The sequence below is a fragment of the Embiotoca jacksoni genome, unplaced genomic scaffold (assembly GCF_022577435.1).
Source record: "Embiotoca jacksoni isolate LCO1_2020_lvr unplaced genomic scaffold, fEmbJac1.0.p SCAF_31, whole genome shotgun sequence".
Lineage (NCBI taxonomy): Eukaryota > Metazoa > Chordata > Actinopteri > Embiotocidae > Embiotoca > Embiotoca jacksoni.
In genome coordinates this window covers 4,390,888-4,406,952 of record NW_027185383.1, presented here as the reverse complement: position 1 = coordinate 4,406,952, position 16,065 = coordinate 4,390,888, and the positions used below count along the sequence as shown (strand labels likewise).

General features: G+C 41.9%; 2 protein-coding genes across 3 annotated transcripts; both read left to right on the top strand.

Moving 5' to 3' along the window:
- The first annotated feature begins 3,296 nt into the window (after positions 1 to 3,296).
- On the top strand, positions 3,297 to 6,812 carry LOC138207279 (leucine rich adaptor protein 1-like). Its single transcript, XM_069164398.1, has 3 exons — positions 3,297 to 3,843; positions 4,376 to 4,560; positions 5,418 to 6,812. Exons 1-3 carry the CDS (start codon positions 3,619 to 3,621, stop codon positions 5,962 to 5,964), a joined length of 957 nt encoding a protein of 318 aa, XP_069020499.1. The 5' UTR covers positions 3,297 to 3,618; the 3' UTR covers positions 5,965 to 6,812.
- A 100-nt stretch (positions 6,813 to 6,912) lies between these two features.
- Positions 6,913 to 14,845, top strand: pgap6 (post-glycosylphosphatidylinositol attachment to proteins 6). Of its 2 annotated transcripts, none has more exons than XM_069164394.1 (13): positions 6,913 to 7,063; positions 8,623 to 8,806; positions 8,962 to 9,163; positions 9,707 to 9,834; positions 9,963 to 10,228; positions 10,520 to 10,863; positions 10,998 to 11,094; positions 11,476 to 11,590; positions 12,082 to 12,221; positions 12,342 to 12,520; positions 13,006 to 13,152; positions 13,331 to 13,447; positions 13,568 to 14,845. In XM_069164394.1, the coding sequence occupies exons 1-13, from the start codon at positions 7,000 to 7,002 to the stop codon at positions 13,901 to 13,903; spliced, it is 2,319 nt and encodes a 772-aa protein (XP_069020495.1). In that variant the 5' UTR covers positions 6,913 to 6,999; the 3' UTR covers positions 13,904 to 14,845. The 2 variants fall into 2 exon arrangements, with proteins under 2 accessions (XP_069020495.1, XP_069020494.1); XM_069164393.1 differs by having other exon boundaries at positions 12,079 to 12,221.
- Positions 14,846 to 16,065: the final 1,220 nt, after the last annotated feature.

Genomic DNA, 16,065 nt, shown 5'->3' with positions numbered 1-16,065 from the left:
AATCACTTCCACAGCAGTCCGGCATTATTTGTCAAGAAACTTGGACACTTAATGGCTGAGACTCTCCTATAAAATTACCAAAAACATATTCTTTATGATTCGTCAGGATGTGAGATGACCTCAGAGTATTGACTCAGGCTCAGATTTCCGGATTGCTCACAGTTTGACAGCCTCGTTGGTGAAACTTGATCTGCACTCTTAAGAAAACATACCTAATGAATGTAAATCCCAGAGGTAGGAATCAAGCCTGATTATTCAGCCCAGAATATCAGTTAGAAAGGTTGGATCCTGGCTGCCATCTAGAGGCCCTTTTAGAAAATACAGGCAGCTTGAGTTCAGCTTTATCAAGGTCAAAGAGGGTGCTCAATAACACGTATTATTATTTTCATTGGAAGAAATGGGAAATCAATTTAAAGCACAATATTTTATAAACTATTGTAACAAGCCAGGAACTAACTGGTCTAGAGGGTAACAAACGGGCACCTAAGGTTGAGAGATGAGGGTTTTCTTCCATTATTCAGGCTGAAAATGTTTGCAGACACATTTTAGATAAACCTTTCTTTAGCAGCATTCTCTTTGTGCTCATTTCTGATCTTAGATGTTCATGTTTATATAATAATAAATATAGAATAGCTAAATGTTTAAGCCAACATGGATGAAAAGTACTCCTACTTTCATATCATCTGTGTAAAATCCATCTGCCGATTCTATCAAAAGCTGCAGAACAGCCTCTGAATGGTGGGATTGTTTAATTAGAAATAGAATATGATTCCTGTAAAAATGATGCTGTGGTGCCAGTATTTCTGTAGCACATTCACGACCAATGACGGTGCCTTTTCTCTTTCTGTGAAGGTAATGAAACCATATTTCTGGCTGTTTATTTTGATCACGGTTGCAATTTGCATGAGGGCAATAATCCACAACAGTGAATGCTGAGATTCCTGTAAAAACGTGCATAAAAAATATTTAAATACAAGGCTGGCTCACTTTTATTCAACTCTCTACAGGCTCACTGTGACTACAGTGTTGTCCTGTTGGCCACAGAGCATCTCCAGTAAAATCAACTAAGAGATTCTGTTGCACTGCTGAGATTTAAAAGTGAAGGTGACTGAAATTTGTTTTTGAGTCTGAGCTAGTAAAATGTCATCTTTTAAATTAGTGAGATCATGATTCATCCTTCAAACCACTTCAAAACACAACAATACCAGCTTATAAGTGTGGTATAGTTATTCGTTGCAATAATTTGCCTACATATTTGTTAGTTTTGGTGATTATGCTGCTGTATTGTTTTATTTCTTACACAAACTAAACACTACTTTCTCAAAACTTCCTGTACAGATAAATGTGCAAATATATTTTAACTGCATTTCTTTGTATATGTTTATGTGGCACATACATACACTTACTCATGTTGGTAGTTCTTACATTATGACACGTGTTAGTTGCATCCTGTATGACACAGTTGAAGATGTTGGACCTAACTGATGATAAGCTCCTTGGCAGTAGCTGACAGGTCTGTGATGAGTGTTTGTCTCCCTCTAGCTTTGTGAAGCAGCACTAACTTATTTTAAGTTGTGCATTCTGCAGGTTGCGTTACTTTTAATCAGGACACTACTTTTTCATCTGCTTCACACTTGTTGAACATTGCACTTATTGCATAAAAACTGGTCCTAACCTCAATTGTGAGGACGCAGGAAGCTCCCACAACAGTTGCTCTGATTCTGAAATGCATCAATATGGGGCATGACGACAGACAAATAAAAATAAATCATCTATTTCAGTGGGTGGCAGATGTCCTCAGCCGACTGTGGATTTAAAAGTGGGCCGTGTGCAACTGGACAGACCTGTTTCCTTCTGTCTCTTGAGTTTAAGTTTTAAGCTATTTCATGCTGCAGATTACAAAGGTACTGTATATTATCATAAACAAAAATCTTTCAAAACATTTGTGCAAAGCAGTGAAAATATTTGACTATGCTTTGAACATTAGGTATGTCTCTGTCATGCAATGTGGCCAAATGACAGCTTGTCTTGTTTCATTTAATAAATTTATTAGGAACTAAACTTTAAACACTTTGTACACTTTTGAACATAATAGCTTCATTGCATCTCACACAGTAATGTGGAATGCACACATGCAGTATTTGCTGCATCTTCTAACCAGACTTTTCATAACCAACCAATCACATCAATGACGAACTTGGAGAAATTACTCTGCATGTTTTTTTATGCAGTGAGGGTGTTAGTTATCACCCAAAAGTTGATATATTGTTTAAATGGTACATTGTTTGTGGTATATTTACCAAAGCCTGCATAGTTTTACATAGTTCTAGGCAGCATTGGTCATCTTTCTAGGACATTCTCTAATCTCTGGGTCCTTGGTCACCTCCCTGACCAAACAGCCAATTAAGAGTCCCACTGGCCCTGAAAGTTTATCACAGTAGTTTACAGAAAACTTCTTAGAGTTCATGGCTCAGTTTTTGCACTGACATGCAGTCAGGAATGTGGTGATCGTATACACACAGGTGTGAACTCTGTCCAATCCATGCAGCGCAAGCTACCAATCACAATCAAGACACATATCAAGGATTATTAAAGCAAACAGGATGCATCTGATCACAGTTTGGAGTCATAGCAAAGGGTCTTTGTAATAAGAGGTTTTGTCTTTTTCTAAAAACATGCTTTAATTTTGTTATTATGGGTTATTGAGAGTATTAATAGGGAAAAGGCCAATCTCATCAATCTAAAACCAAATTTACAATGAATTAAAATGTGCAGGAAAAAAGCGGTGTGAAAACTTTTAAAGCCACTGTGATTGACACAAAAAGAGATTACATTTTAAATATTTGATCTCCGAATAAGTTACTCAAGAAGTGATTTACTTAACACTGCAAAGTACAGACTGTGCATATCTTCTGTATTATGGGGGAAACATTGTATATAACTGCAGGACCATGTTTACTCGCTTTAGTTACATTTTGATGAAATGTTTTGATAAACTACAGGACTAAATATAAATCAGAAACAGTTATTAAATAGTAGAAAATGACAATCTCGGCTAAACACTGAATGAACAATCAATGCAGTCAATGCAAACAATGTTTTGCTTGGACTCTAATCATCGACAGCTTGTCATCACGATATTATATATATAGAATATATGTCATGCGTGCTGACGTCACCAGCAGCAGCTCGGTGCGCACAGGTGTCACGGAAGCCTCTCCATGTGACCGCTGAAGTATGAAACTCTCACCTTTGTTTGAGGACGACACAATGGAGCAGTTCCACTTTCCAGCATCATGTTCCGGGACACATACCAGCAATACCTCTGTGGTAGCTGTGAATGGTGACATTAGTCAGCGGCAACTCATGATTTGTTCGTTCACACTTCCAGCGTTTTCACGGCTCGTTCCGCGCTTCTGTGACAAGTTTGTCATCCAGGATCATGCTTAACAGTGGAGCGTTCAGGAATATAAGCTGTAAATCGATAAGAGTGGGGGAAGGAGGAGGGATTTGTGGATGTGTGGTTTTCCCACAGGGGGTCTAATTTCTCACAGCTTGGAAGTTGGACCGAATTTACGCACAAGCTCTCCTTCCATCCAAAGCCAGGATACTTGATTAATGCACGGCGGGATGGCAGAGGAAATCCTCAACGATTCTCTCCCAGATCTAAAAGAGCTGGAGAGTAAGATCGGGATGAAAACACCGGAAAGTCTTCTGATGTGGATGAAGGATGCTGCGAACTGCGAGGATAGTTGGAGTTCTGATGTGGTGGACACAGGAGACCACAGCTCTGCCCTACGGGACAGCTTCTCTGACAAGATTAACAACCTAAAACAAGAGATGGTAAAGATTTCTTTTGTGCGCTCAGCAATTAATTTCTTAAGATATATTTATGCATATTTTTAAATGGGACCAGATAGCTTCACTTCTGTTCTGTTGTGACTTTACACCTGCCTGTGCATCTCTACATGCTCAGCCACCGCCAAAACTTGCACAACTTGTTTTTGTTTATTCTGCTGACAGGTCTGCTGAAATGTCACCACAGAGTTTTACTCTGAGCCACTTCACCTGCTCATTCTCATTTTTAATGACAGGCACTGTCATCATTGTCCTCACCACACCTCACCTATCTCCTCACCTGTCTGCTCTATGCTTTATCTCCATTCACTTTGCACATTCTGACTGGATGCCTCTGCTCACCTTTGTTCCTCTTGCTGATCTTTTCTTCTCTTTGTAGTCAATTGAGCATAGAAGCAGGGGCCTCACTAAGAGGGGGCAGACTGTTCTGTCTTGTGTGGCCCTTTGGTAGAAGTACAGTGAAATTATGCACTCCTCTCCGCCTGTCACTCGCACATACTTGCTCCTTTATTTACAGGTGTGGCTCCGTTCTGCCGATGTGAGGATCCTGCGCCAGCTGGTGGTCGTGCACGAGGGCATCGAGGCCATGCGCTGGCTGATGGAGGAGCGGGGCGCCTTGGCCAGCCGTGGCAGCAGTTTAACAGGAAGCCTGAGCAGCCTGGTGACCTTGGAGGACCATGGGCCTTCGATGTCTCCGTGCAGGTATGAGCGTTGAGCCTGCCAGGTGTCTGAAGGAGCCCAATTTCAGTGAAAATATGCACATGATTATTCAAGTTGTATTAAAGCATTGTCCAGACCAATATCTTTCACAATATACTAGTTCAGAGCAGGTGAGTTTTCACTATCTTTGGAGGCATTTGCATTACACAACCCAAGGAACCCATAACACCTTTGTAGACTTAACTAAAACGCTTTCATATCACTTAGTATATGTGGCATATTTATCAGTGTTCTGAAGAATATGTGAGAAATAAAAATGTGTATTTTTTGTAGAAAATCACAAAATCACTGTTGTAAGAATACACCGACTGCGTGTCAAGTAAAATCCAAGCTGTAATTTCATTATATCTTTGCAAATGTCCACAAAATGAATGTTTCCAGATTTTTGCCAAGTTGCCCTGCAGTGTATTTAAGTACATTCAACACAATTAAATGAAATGGCAACCTTGGGGACTCGAACCAAAAAAGGGGGTTTCCCAAACAGCATCAGTAAACTGAATCTACTACTTGTCTTGTCTTATCTGTAGGAGATAAGACACGGTACCGTAAAGTACAATACGATACCATTAGATAAGATTAGATACAGAACGATATGATAAAATATGATATGATAAGATACCATTAGATAAGATAAGATCAGATACGATAAGATATGATAAGATAAGATAAAATACGATACGATACGATACAATACGATATGATACGATGAAATACGATATGATTTAGTAGTATTTATTATATTGCACAGGATTTTGCACATTCCTGATAATGAGGATTTGCTGGAAGGAAAAATCTGGGCTCCACATGTGGCTGACTGTTTCCACTCCTCTCTCCCTCAGAGAAAGCCCAAGTCCTACCAGCCTTCAGGATTTCACTGAAACCACCGGTGATGAATCAGCAGATCGACAATCACCACACACTGATTGTGGTGATTCAGACCACAAGAGCTTCTCTGACATGCAGAGATCTGAGTCCAGTGAAGAGAGCCCTCCGAGCCCTTCCAGCCCCAAGTTTGTACTCAGTCGTTCCAGACAGGGAAGTCGTGGTCAGGCATCATTTAGCCCTGCCAAACATTTGGTTAGCACCAGTGTAGCAAAGTCACAACCACAGCACTCAGATGCAGTGACGCTCAAAGACATCAAAGGTCGTGCTAACACCATCAGAGCAGCTCTGCTCAGATCCAACAGAGCAAGAGGAGAATTGAAAGTTGGCAGTTTTGCCGTCACTCAACAGTCAGGAGAGACACACACAATGCACCGAACACAGGAGAGCTTCAAATCGAGGATGGAGGAGGAAGAGAGTGAATCCAGTGGAGAGAAGGTTCTGCTGGGATACGATGCTCAGTGGCGCTGGGTGGAGTCACAGGACGACGTGACATTTTTATGACTTTCTATGAGCACAATTTGGATTATGATCTTTGGTTTAAAGCTATTCCTCTCAATGATTAACAGTCAGTGAAACAATGGGGTTCAAAATGCATTTTGACAGTCTGTTCTTGTTAGAATAAGATGATGATTAGCTTAATGATGAATTTGATGAATGCCTGTCTTTGTTGCTACTCACTCTCTCCTTACTTTAGTTTTTTTTTTTTATTTGGCTGTATACTTTAGGAGTTCGGCAAGAAAATCAACAAAGAAATGTATTTTATAAATGATGTAATCAATAAATATTAATGAGTTCTTTAAAAACATAGTAAGAGGCACTGAAATGATAGATGTTTTACACTTGAATTTTTGAGATATTGATTTTGTACATCAGATTTGGAGGTGGTAGTTTGGTGTTTGTGCTTTTTTTTTTATCAGTGGGTCTTTTGTCTGTTTTATTAGATTGCAATTCATTTTATTTAATTGCCTTCATTTTATAAATCACAAATGCTAGTCAGTGATTTCATGTGCTTATTTTCGCATGTGGTCCAATCTCCTTGAAATCTCTCACATGTAATGCAACAAATATTTGTGAAAATGTTAAAGAGACTGATTAAGTTGTCCTGCAATGATGAGCCTGATATATCTAAAAGTTGTCTTAATGATGATCTTGCTTGTCTCCCAGTCTAAAAGTGTGAATTAGTATCTTAGTATCTTGACAGTGAAAGTCCTAATCTTGAAAGATACACACAAGCAGGCTATTTCAGTGCTGTCCCATATTCACCATGGGCCAGTGTGTTGCCTTTAAGTTTGTCTCAAGAATTTCTTTTTTTTTTTTAAAGAACTCATGTTATAATTAACACACGCACACATGGTGGTTCTGCTATTTCCCACGTCCCCCAAAGGCAGCGCCTGGCAACTCTCGTGACGTCACGTATTTACATAGACATCAGGAAGCTGTGTGTACGCAGAGCGATGTCTTCTCAGCGGTAGTTATGTGGGACATTAGAGGTGGATACGGGAAGATGTGACGACTCGGGACAGTCGTAGGGGAAACATGGAAGTTTGTTTTCTACGCGGTCTCCTTGTCGTCGCCCTGACGGCTCGGACTTTAGGAGACGGTGAGTGTTTCCAGCGGCAGGGACGAAAGAGACGGGTGTTAGCGTGGCTGCTAACAGTCGCAGCTGGCACTAAGTTATTTTAAGATGTCAGCTGCAGGTTTGAAGGTGACAACACGTGTCTCCTACGGATGTCTCCACGGTGCATCTCCGGTAGCGATGCTGTTTATTGGTTATTTTAACTTGCTAAAAGTCAGCAGACTCTTTCTACAGGTCTTAAAACCAAGTTTCGCCGTGCAAGTCCTACCAGGGGTGTCAAACATACGGTCCGCGGGCCGGATCCGGCGGGTGACTTTGCCAAGTGTGAAAATTACAGAAAGACGTGCATTGCATTTCTATGAGAATATGGAGGTTTATGAGTACAAACGTTTTGTAATTTTTTTTTTTATTATTTTTTTTGATCGATCCAGTAATTGCTTCAGAAACAGTCAATTGACTATTGACGTCAATAATGTGACGTCAAACGCGTCACAAAGCGAGGGAATCTGCAGAGAGCCCAGGCAGATAAACAGTGGGCTGATGTCTTGAGTTTTTGGTCTTTATGTTTATTGTAGAAAGACCTTTAAAATAGGGTTTATCATCCAAAAACCTTCACCAATGATTTAAACATAGAGAAATGTTGTCGTTATGTCTGCGTTATTATGCTATGATTTTATTGGTCTGGCAGTATGTGGCCCCTTAACTGAAGTGAGTTTGACACGCCTGTCCTACACTATTTTGATAGCATTTATTGTATCTTCTTTATTCCTGAATGCCTTTGGTGAATTGTCCTGCATGCGTTTGCATTTCTTCATCTCGCTGAGAGAATTTATATATTAAATAATACAGGAAATCTCTAACATCCGATTTTCCTTTTTAATTCATTGCATATTACAAGTACAATATGGAAATGAAATACTTAACATTATAATTAATAAGGAAAACGTGTTAACGGTTTCCACACTAACATACGGAGATTTAAAAAACAAACAAACAAAAAACAGCAACCCCCCAAAAAACACAAATTACTTATTGGTTCCAGAATAATGTGTTAAATTTTTCTTCATATTCAGACAACTTTATTGATCCCAAGAAGGTCAGTATATGTGCAGTTTACCCAGTCCATACACAACTTTAAACACTCAGAGGGAGAATAGTTGCCATATATCAGAGTAACACATCAACATGTCAACATACATAGATCGATGCAAGGAAAGAAGCAGCAGTAGATACAAATATGTTATAGTTATATATATAAAAATAAGTTATATTCCATACAAATATCCAAGTTTGTCAGCAGTTCGTAGCCTCCGAGGGTTCTGGGTCACATTATAACAGTCGGCTTGAGGGCATCACAATGAATTCACTGGACAGAACATGCTCAGATTGGCTCATACTTCCTTTTGAGGGAAGCGCAAGTCCCTTGCTGGACTCCAATTATTATGGAGCAGACTTTTACTGTACCGTTTAGGCTGTCTCTCCTTCATACACATCCGACCTGTGTCTACCATTTGAGACCAACTTCACTGCCTTCAGGAGAGAAACTGCGTTCCTACATTAACGAACGTCTGTTTCTCCTACAGATGGACAGTTGACGTTTGTATCGGAGCTTTCGTCCAAACCTGCTCAGAAGTTGTCAAAGTACGGTTGGTATGGCAACGTGAGGCTGCAGAAGTTCCATGTGCCGGAGGACACCGCAATCGCTCGCTGGCTCTTTTCTGTGACGAAGGGCCACAACTTCTACTGTGGACAGCACAACGTCACGATGTAAGATAGGAAATTCCCTATCGTGACAATGTCCACCCAAAATGTACCTGCTGATGTCTGTTTTTGAAATTAAATGTCCCTATCTGTCTCTTCCAAACCTTTTGTGACTCTTTGTTTTCTGTTTTTATATTCTGCTCTTCTCACATCTTCTGCAGCCATATTCAATGGGGTTCTCCTCCTGTTATAAACCCGATCGGTTTGATGTTTCCCAACTCAACCCTTTGGAGCCCCTGTTTGTCTCTGACTCTGCCGGTGACGTCCCAGAGCTCCTCAACGTTTAACCTCTCCGACCCTGCTCCAGGTGATTGGTACGTTGCTGCACACTTGCCTGAAGATGATGGGCGCATAGAGCAGAAGGTTTGTATGGAGCTTTGTATAATACATGCTTGTTACTTTCTCTTGTTGTTGTTGCTGAGGTTGATTTTTTTTTTTTTTAATTTTATGACTTTTCACTCCTGATCCAGTTGTGCTCATTGTGTATTCAAATAGCTGAAATCGTAATGAAGACCATTTAGGAGGATACTTACCTGAATAAAACAAATGTCTTGCATGGGAGCGTCGATATATTTTGTCAGTATTCCAATCGTGCCACTCAAGTCGTAAATGTCCCTTTTCCTCCAACCTGTTCCGCATTGTTTTGTATGTAAAGTCGCTAAACCACATTCTCGTTCTTCATTTTCATTTGGCTCTGTTCAGCTTGCGCAGAATTCCAGCTTGCAGTGGAGTCCTATTGAGCCTCGATTCACATAGATCTTTGTCATTTTATTGTTCTTCTTTCCTCTGATTTATTAGTAACCTCATTAATCTGAGTAACCTTTGCCCTGTGCTAATCTGTATGCAGAGAACTGTGCACCAGAATATCTATAGTTATTTATTTTTGTGTCTCTCTTTGTCTCTTAGGGCTTTCCGTCCTGCTCCTTTTTCTTCCAGCCTCAGCTATCAATCAGGAGAGCGGTGGACACACCCGTTTTACAGCAGGACACATTCCTCACACAGACCGCAGCCCCTGACAGACCTGCACGCCTTAAGTAATAATTGTTTGTGTATTCATGCGTACATGTTTTATTGTTTTATGTCCTGTGCTTCCTCTCTCTGTGCCGTCATGTACTTGTTTATATCACGGGCAGTACACTGAATGTGTTTGTGTTCGTCGTAGGCTGTATGTTCCAGAGTTTGCCTCGTCTCTCTCGGTCTCTGTGGCTGACTGTTCGTCAGGAGAGGAAGAAGACGGTGGAAACTGTTCACTGGTCCTCAGGCTCGGCTCTGCCTCTCTGCAGCAGGGCCCAGTAACAGCGAACTGCTCGGGGATCAGCTGCTCTGCAGCTCTCTCTCGCCCACCTTGGGACACCTGGTTACGAGTTGTCGTGGAGAGCAGCGAAGTCAACCGTACTGTGACCTTTAGTATCGTCTCAAACGTCACAGGTGAACACAAACACGTGTTTTAATCTGACGTTTCACACACGATGTCTCTGTTCTAACCCTCTCTCTCTGTCTGTCTGTCTGTCTGTCTGTCTGTCTGTGTGTGTGTGTGTGTGTGCGTGTGTGTGTGTGTGTGCGTGCGTGTGTGTGCGTGCGTGCGTGCGTGCGTGCGTGCGTGCGTGCGTGCGTGTGTGTGTGTGTGTGTGTGTGCGTGCGTGCGTGCGTGCGTGCGTGTGTGTGTGTGTGTGTGTGTGTGTGTGTGTGTGTGTGTGTGTGTGTGTGTGTTTACCTCAGTGGGATGTAAGCCCGAAAGTGTCGGCCTTGAAGCAGATGATGACATCAACAAGCTCTGCGGCAACAGCAGCTCCACCAACTCAACTTCAACAGGAAACAGCTTGTTTGTTAGTGGCACAGTCCCCTTTAGCAACCAGTCGTCACCGGTAACGGCGCTGTTGGCGTCTGCGTGTGTGTGGAGCTTCCCTGTGCTGTACGAGGAGGTGGACGTTCTGTCACTGCGCTTCACCCCCACCAACGGACCCAATGTCAGCGTCACAAACACACACCCCACGCTGCTCACCTACCCCCTGCACACACAAGCCACCGGTGGTACACTCAACCTGCAGCTCACTCTCAACACCGTGAGTAACACAATACTATTAAACATATGCAGTAAGAGTTAAACCTTCATGTTGTTCTGCTTTGCTTTGATTCACGTGTGTGTGTGTGTGTGTGTGTGTGTGTGTGTGTGTGTGTGCGTGTGTTGTATTTGTAGACTAATGCAACGTTGGGGAACAGCAGCAGTGTGATCGCCTGTCTTTCTCCTTGGGCTCCAGTCCTTGAACTCAACCACTCTCAACCCTGTCGCACAGGTGCAGCAGCAGCACTCACTCACATACACACACCTGGAAATAACTGCTGTAATTAATCAGGAAACATCAAGATAAAATCGCAGACATTCTGGTTAAATGATACGTACAGACGGATCAGCTATCCAGGTGATATTTCTGTTTACATCATATTGATGTACTGCAAAAAAACCCAGTTCAGATGCAGGTGAACTTCCCCAGTCCAGGTTCAGATTCACTTTTTTTTTTTAATGGCAGTTGACTTGAAAAGTAGAATACTGGTATTTGATTTGAATTATAGATTTATCATTCCAGCCACAGGCTGCTCTGTAGGTCTCGATTTGGATTATAATGCACAATACTGACATAACACAAATGACATATAAATCATTGATTCTCCGACAGCTTTTTTTGGAGGATATGGCATTGGTGTGAACGCCAGTGTTCCTAAAGCTGTGGTCAGGCTGCCTTTTCCTCAGTCGACAACATGGTACCTCACCCTGCAGCTCATATGCAACAGGTAACACACACATGCATTTTGCAGTAATATATTTATATATATATATATACACACACACACACACACACACACACACACACACACACACACACACACACACAAATAAGGTCTTTTATTTCTGCACATTTCTGGGCCAATATATTTTTTATTGTGCTTGTATATAATTATATATATCTTGACTATACACATTTGAGTCTGTGTGTTAAAATTTCTGAATGCCGGCTACTTACAGTGCAGGAACGTGACTGCACAGAGGTTGTTCTCGCGGTTGGTGCCGATTTTAACAAACATGGACGCGATTGTGTTTGGGGATAAAATCGGGGACGTTTTCTACATTATGTTGGTTTACATTCAGAGGTCTCCGACTGACTGGTGTGTTAAATAATGCGCCCAACTTGTGTGTGTGTGTGTGTGTGTGTGTGTGTGTGTGTGTGTGTGTGTGTGTGTGTGTGTGTGTGTGTGTGTGTGCGCGTGTGTTTTTCTTCCAGCAGTAACTGTGGTAATACATCAGTGGTGTCTGTGGTCCCCGAGGTGTTCATCAGTGCCTGCATAGAGGACTGTGGGACGTACGGTGAATGTAGACTACTCAGATCCTACAGCTACCTGTACGCTTCCTGCGTCTGCAAGGCTGGTACGACACACATACACGGATACTCGTCCTCTCTCTGTCGCTCTCTCTCTCGTCCTCTTTGTTGTCATTTCTTCAGCAATCACGGCGTCGCCCTCATTTGGTCTCTCTGTGTGTTTCCAGGCTGGAATGGTTGGGGCTGCACGGACGACTCGACGGCTCAGTCGTACAGACGCCAGTTGACGGCAACTCTGCTGCTCACGTTCAGCAACCTGTTCTTCCTGCCCGCCATCGTGGTGGCAATCAAACGCGGCTACATCACTGAGGCCTCCGTCTACCTCTTCACCATGTTGTTCTCCACGGTAACGCACTAAAGTTCAGGCGTTGTTGTGTAAGAGGGAAGTTACAGGAAATTGAAGCATAGATATTTCCCACGTTGATATTGTTTGAAGACAAACTCGAGTCAATCAAGTGTTTGATTTCGTCGTTACACTTTCAAACTTTATTAGCAAGCTGACGGTCTAGAGATGTGTTTCTAGTAATGAACCAAGTACTGTGGAGATGTATTTTTGTTGTTAGGTATGGCCCTTTGTGGTTGACAACAAAGAAAATCAAAGATGAATCTAGACTTTATTGCACACAAATTTCAAGCCTTTTTTTTTTACCAACTGTGAGTTTTATTTTGTGAACCGTTGAAACAGAGAAGCAGATCTGTGTGTATATGTAACCCCGGGGGAAGGAGAGCTTCCAGACGGTGAACATTAATTCCTGCTTGCACCGCTAAAAGGTGGAACAGTCAGTGATTCCTCATCTTCGATGCCGTGCTTTGTTTTCCTTGTATTTATAGTTCTACCACGCATGTGACCAGCCAGGTGTAGCAGTCCTGTGTATAATGGACTATGACACCCTCCAATACTGTGACTTCCTGGGGTCAGTCTGTTCCATCTGGGTCACCATCCTGTGCATGGCTCGCGTCAGAGACACGTTCAAATATGTAAGACACTGACTGCTGTCTCTTCTTCTGTTACACTGTTTTCATAGTTTGCACAGATTTGTTCAGTATTGTTGTCTGTTCCTTGTTACTGTGTGTGTGTGTGCGTGCGTGCGCGTGCGTGCGTGTGTGTGCGTGTGTGTGTGTGTGTGTGTGTGTGTGTGTGTGTGTGTGTGTTCAGACCCTGTTTATGCTCGGGGCTCTGCTGATAGCCATGTCGATGCAACTGGACCGCAAAGGCTTGTGGAACCTGCTGGGCCCCGTCCTCTGTGCCATACTGTTCATGGTCACCACCTGGGTAAGAGATACACCAGGATCTTGACAGCAGTTCTGTAAAACACTCTCTGACAATGAATCTGTTGTAGAGTTGAGATAAAACTACCAACTTCCTGTTGCTGTTCTTCTCCTCTGTTTGCAGGTGTACCGAGGGGTCCGTCGACGACATTGCTATCCTCCTTCTTGGCAGCGCTGGGTCTTTTACCTGATTCCCGGGGCCATCTGCGCCTTAATCGGGGTGTGTCTGTACATTTTTGCCGAGACGGAGGACAACTACTACTACACCCACTCGCTGTGGCACATCCTGGTGGCCAGCTGCGTGGTGTTCCTGCTGCCACCGAAGGAGATGGACAGGGAGGTGTTGGGCTGGAGCAGAGGCTGGAGCTGGAGCTGGAGCTGGAGCTGGAGCTGGAGACCTCGGGTTTGTGGATACACACTCTGTCAGAGCGGCAAGGACGAACTCTACACTGTCACATAGTAGAGCTGGAGGTGCTGTAAAGAAGCAAAAGTGTCCAGGAGGCGATTGTTAGACGGCACTATGAGACAGTCACATACTTCAGACAGACACAAGACATCCAGTTACTGCTGGTGACGACAACATTTTATAATGTCTGTAGGACTCTGACTCTTCAAAGTTTCTTAGTATCTTGAATAACACATTTTGAAATCAAAGTAACACCTATATTCTCATAGGTCCACACTTCTCATCATCACAACCAGTGAGAAACTTTATATATTTACACACACAAACAAACACACGCACGCGCACAAACACACACACACACAAACACAAACACTCCATTTAACCTAGCTGAACCTGCTGAAACCTCCATGGTGGTCTTATTTATACCATCTTAGGCTTCAACATCAAAACCTTCAGGCAGCAGACCACCTGACCTTTGACCTCATGACCAGGAGTTCGTGCACATTGCGTATGTACATATTTTACTAGAGTAGGAAATGAATGTTTGAAAAATTTATATAAGGAATAGCACTTTGTGGAAGTCTTTTCAATCTTTAAATTCAATCTATCATCGAGTCTACCGATACAATATGCTATAGTGACAGCTAATGTAAACACTACTCAGTCTTGTAACCTAAATATGAAAGTAGTTTAAATCTTTTGGTTTGTATGAAATGTGCTGGACTTTAAACTGTCAGTTAGTTTTAACTTTTTTTTCAAGTAGTTTGATATAAAAGCTATTTTCAGAGCTTTTGCACGCTATCATGTGGTCTTCCTTGTAGAATGCTGATAATGAAAATCAAGATAGAGACTATTTAAAGGTCCCATATTTTACACTTTTCAGATGTTTTATTTTCAGTTCTTATATCCATAAGAAGACATTGTTGTTGTTTTTAAGCACCAAAAACCATGTCAATATGGTTTTAAACCTACTGTCTTAAGCTGCCCTGGAGCTCTATTTATATAGCAACTAAACCTGCTTTATAATCCAAACAGAACTACAAATTTAAATTTATACAATATGGGACCTTTAAAACTGGTAAATTGCTCCTTTGCTAAGGAGTGATTATCACATTTATCCTGCCTTCACTCAGCATTTGCAGCCTTTTAAAGAGTCCCTCTGTGATTTCAGCATTGCACTTTAGTGACATTGTTGGACTCACAATGAACAGTTCTTAGTCGAACCACAGATGACATTTTTTTATTCACACATTCTTTATCCTGTCGCCTACATTACCCACGATGCAACATCGGCTGTTTGGTCAGAGATTTAGGTGTGTTTTACAAGTGATGATGAAGAGCAGACTTTAGCAGTCTGGTAAAGTCAACTCTTTATTACTCCACGCACCCACCAAGTTTTATTTATTTATTTTTTTTAAACCCATCTGATGCTGACTCAAGTGATGTCACTTGAGGTAGTTAACCATGTTTTGCAGCCACAAAAGACTTTTCACAGCACTTTTTCACGTATGTGGTCATTCTCTCAAAGATCTGTAATTGATGGTGGAACTGGTGGAATTCCCCTTTAACGTTCTCCTATGTTTGTGTGCAACACACTGTCTTGGCCACCATTAAACAGGAATTCAGGGGCTTTTAGTCCAGTGTGGATGTGACCAGGTGGGGAAATATAAGTGTCGTAGTCTCTGATTCCGACTTACCTCTATTCTGTTTTGAACTCACCTTCATGTTTGTTTTCTCACTCCAACACCTTACCAACCTTACTTTTCACCGACATTCATTCTGAAGCACTTTTATGATCAAGAAGCTGATTCCACAGTTTAATGTACAGAGTGAGTATGTGTCTGAATCTGCACTAAGTGAATGTATTTTCACATTTCTGTCCAGTGCCTCCTCTAATCTATCTTTTTGTGTGCGAGAGAGTGCACTGTATGTCACGTATGTGAATGTGTGTGTTTTGTCTGCAGCACCAGTGAAGCCACTGAACACTTTATTTTGTTTAAAGACACGTAGTGTAGTTTATGTGTTGTCCCACATGGTGAGGATTTTTCATTGTGATTTTATTGAAATTGAAAGTGTCTTACTTTCAAAGCCTTCCTTTCGTTGTTGAAATATTGTTTTTCTCTCGTGTATGACTGTGCATCACTTTATTTTTGTTCTCACAATTAAGTACAACTGCAACATGTTGGTGTTGGTCTCACTTTGTGTAAGGATGAAAA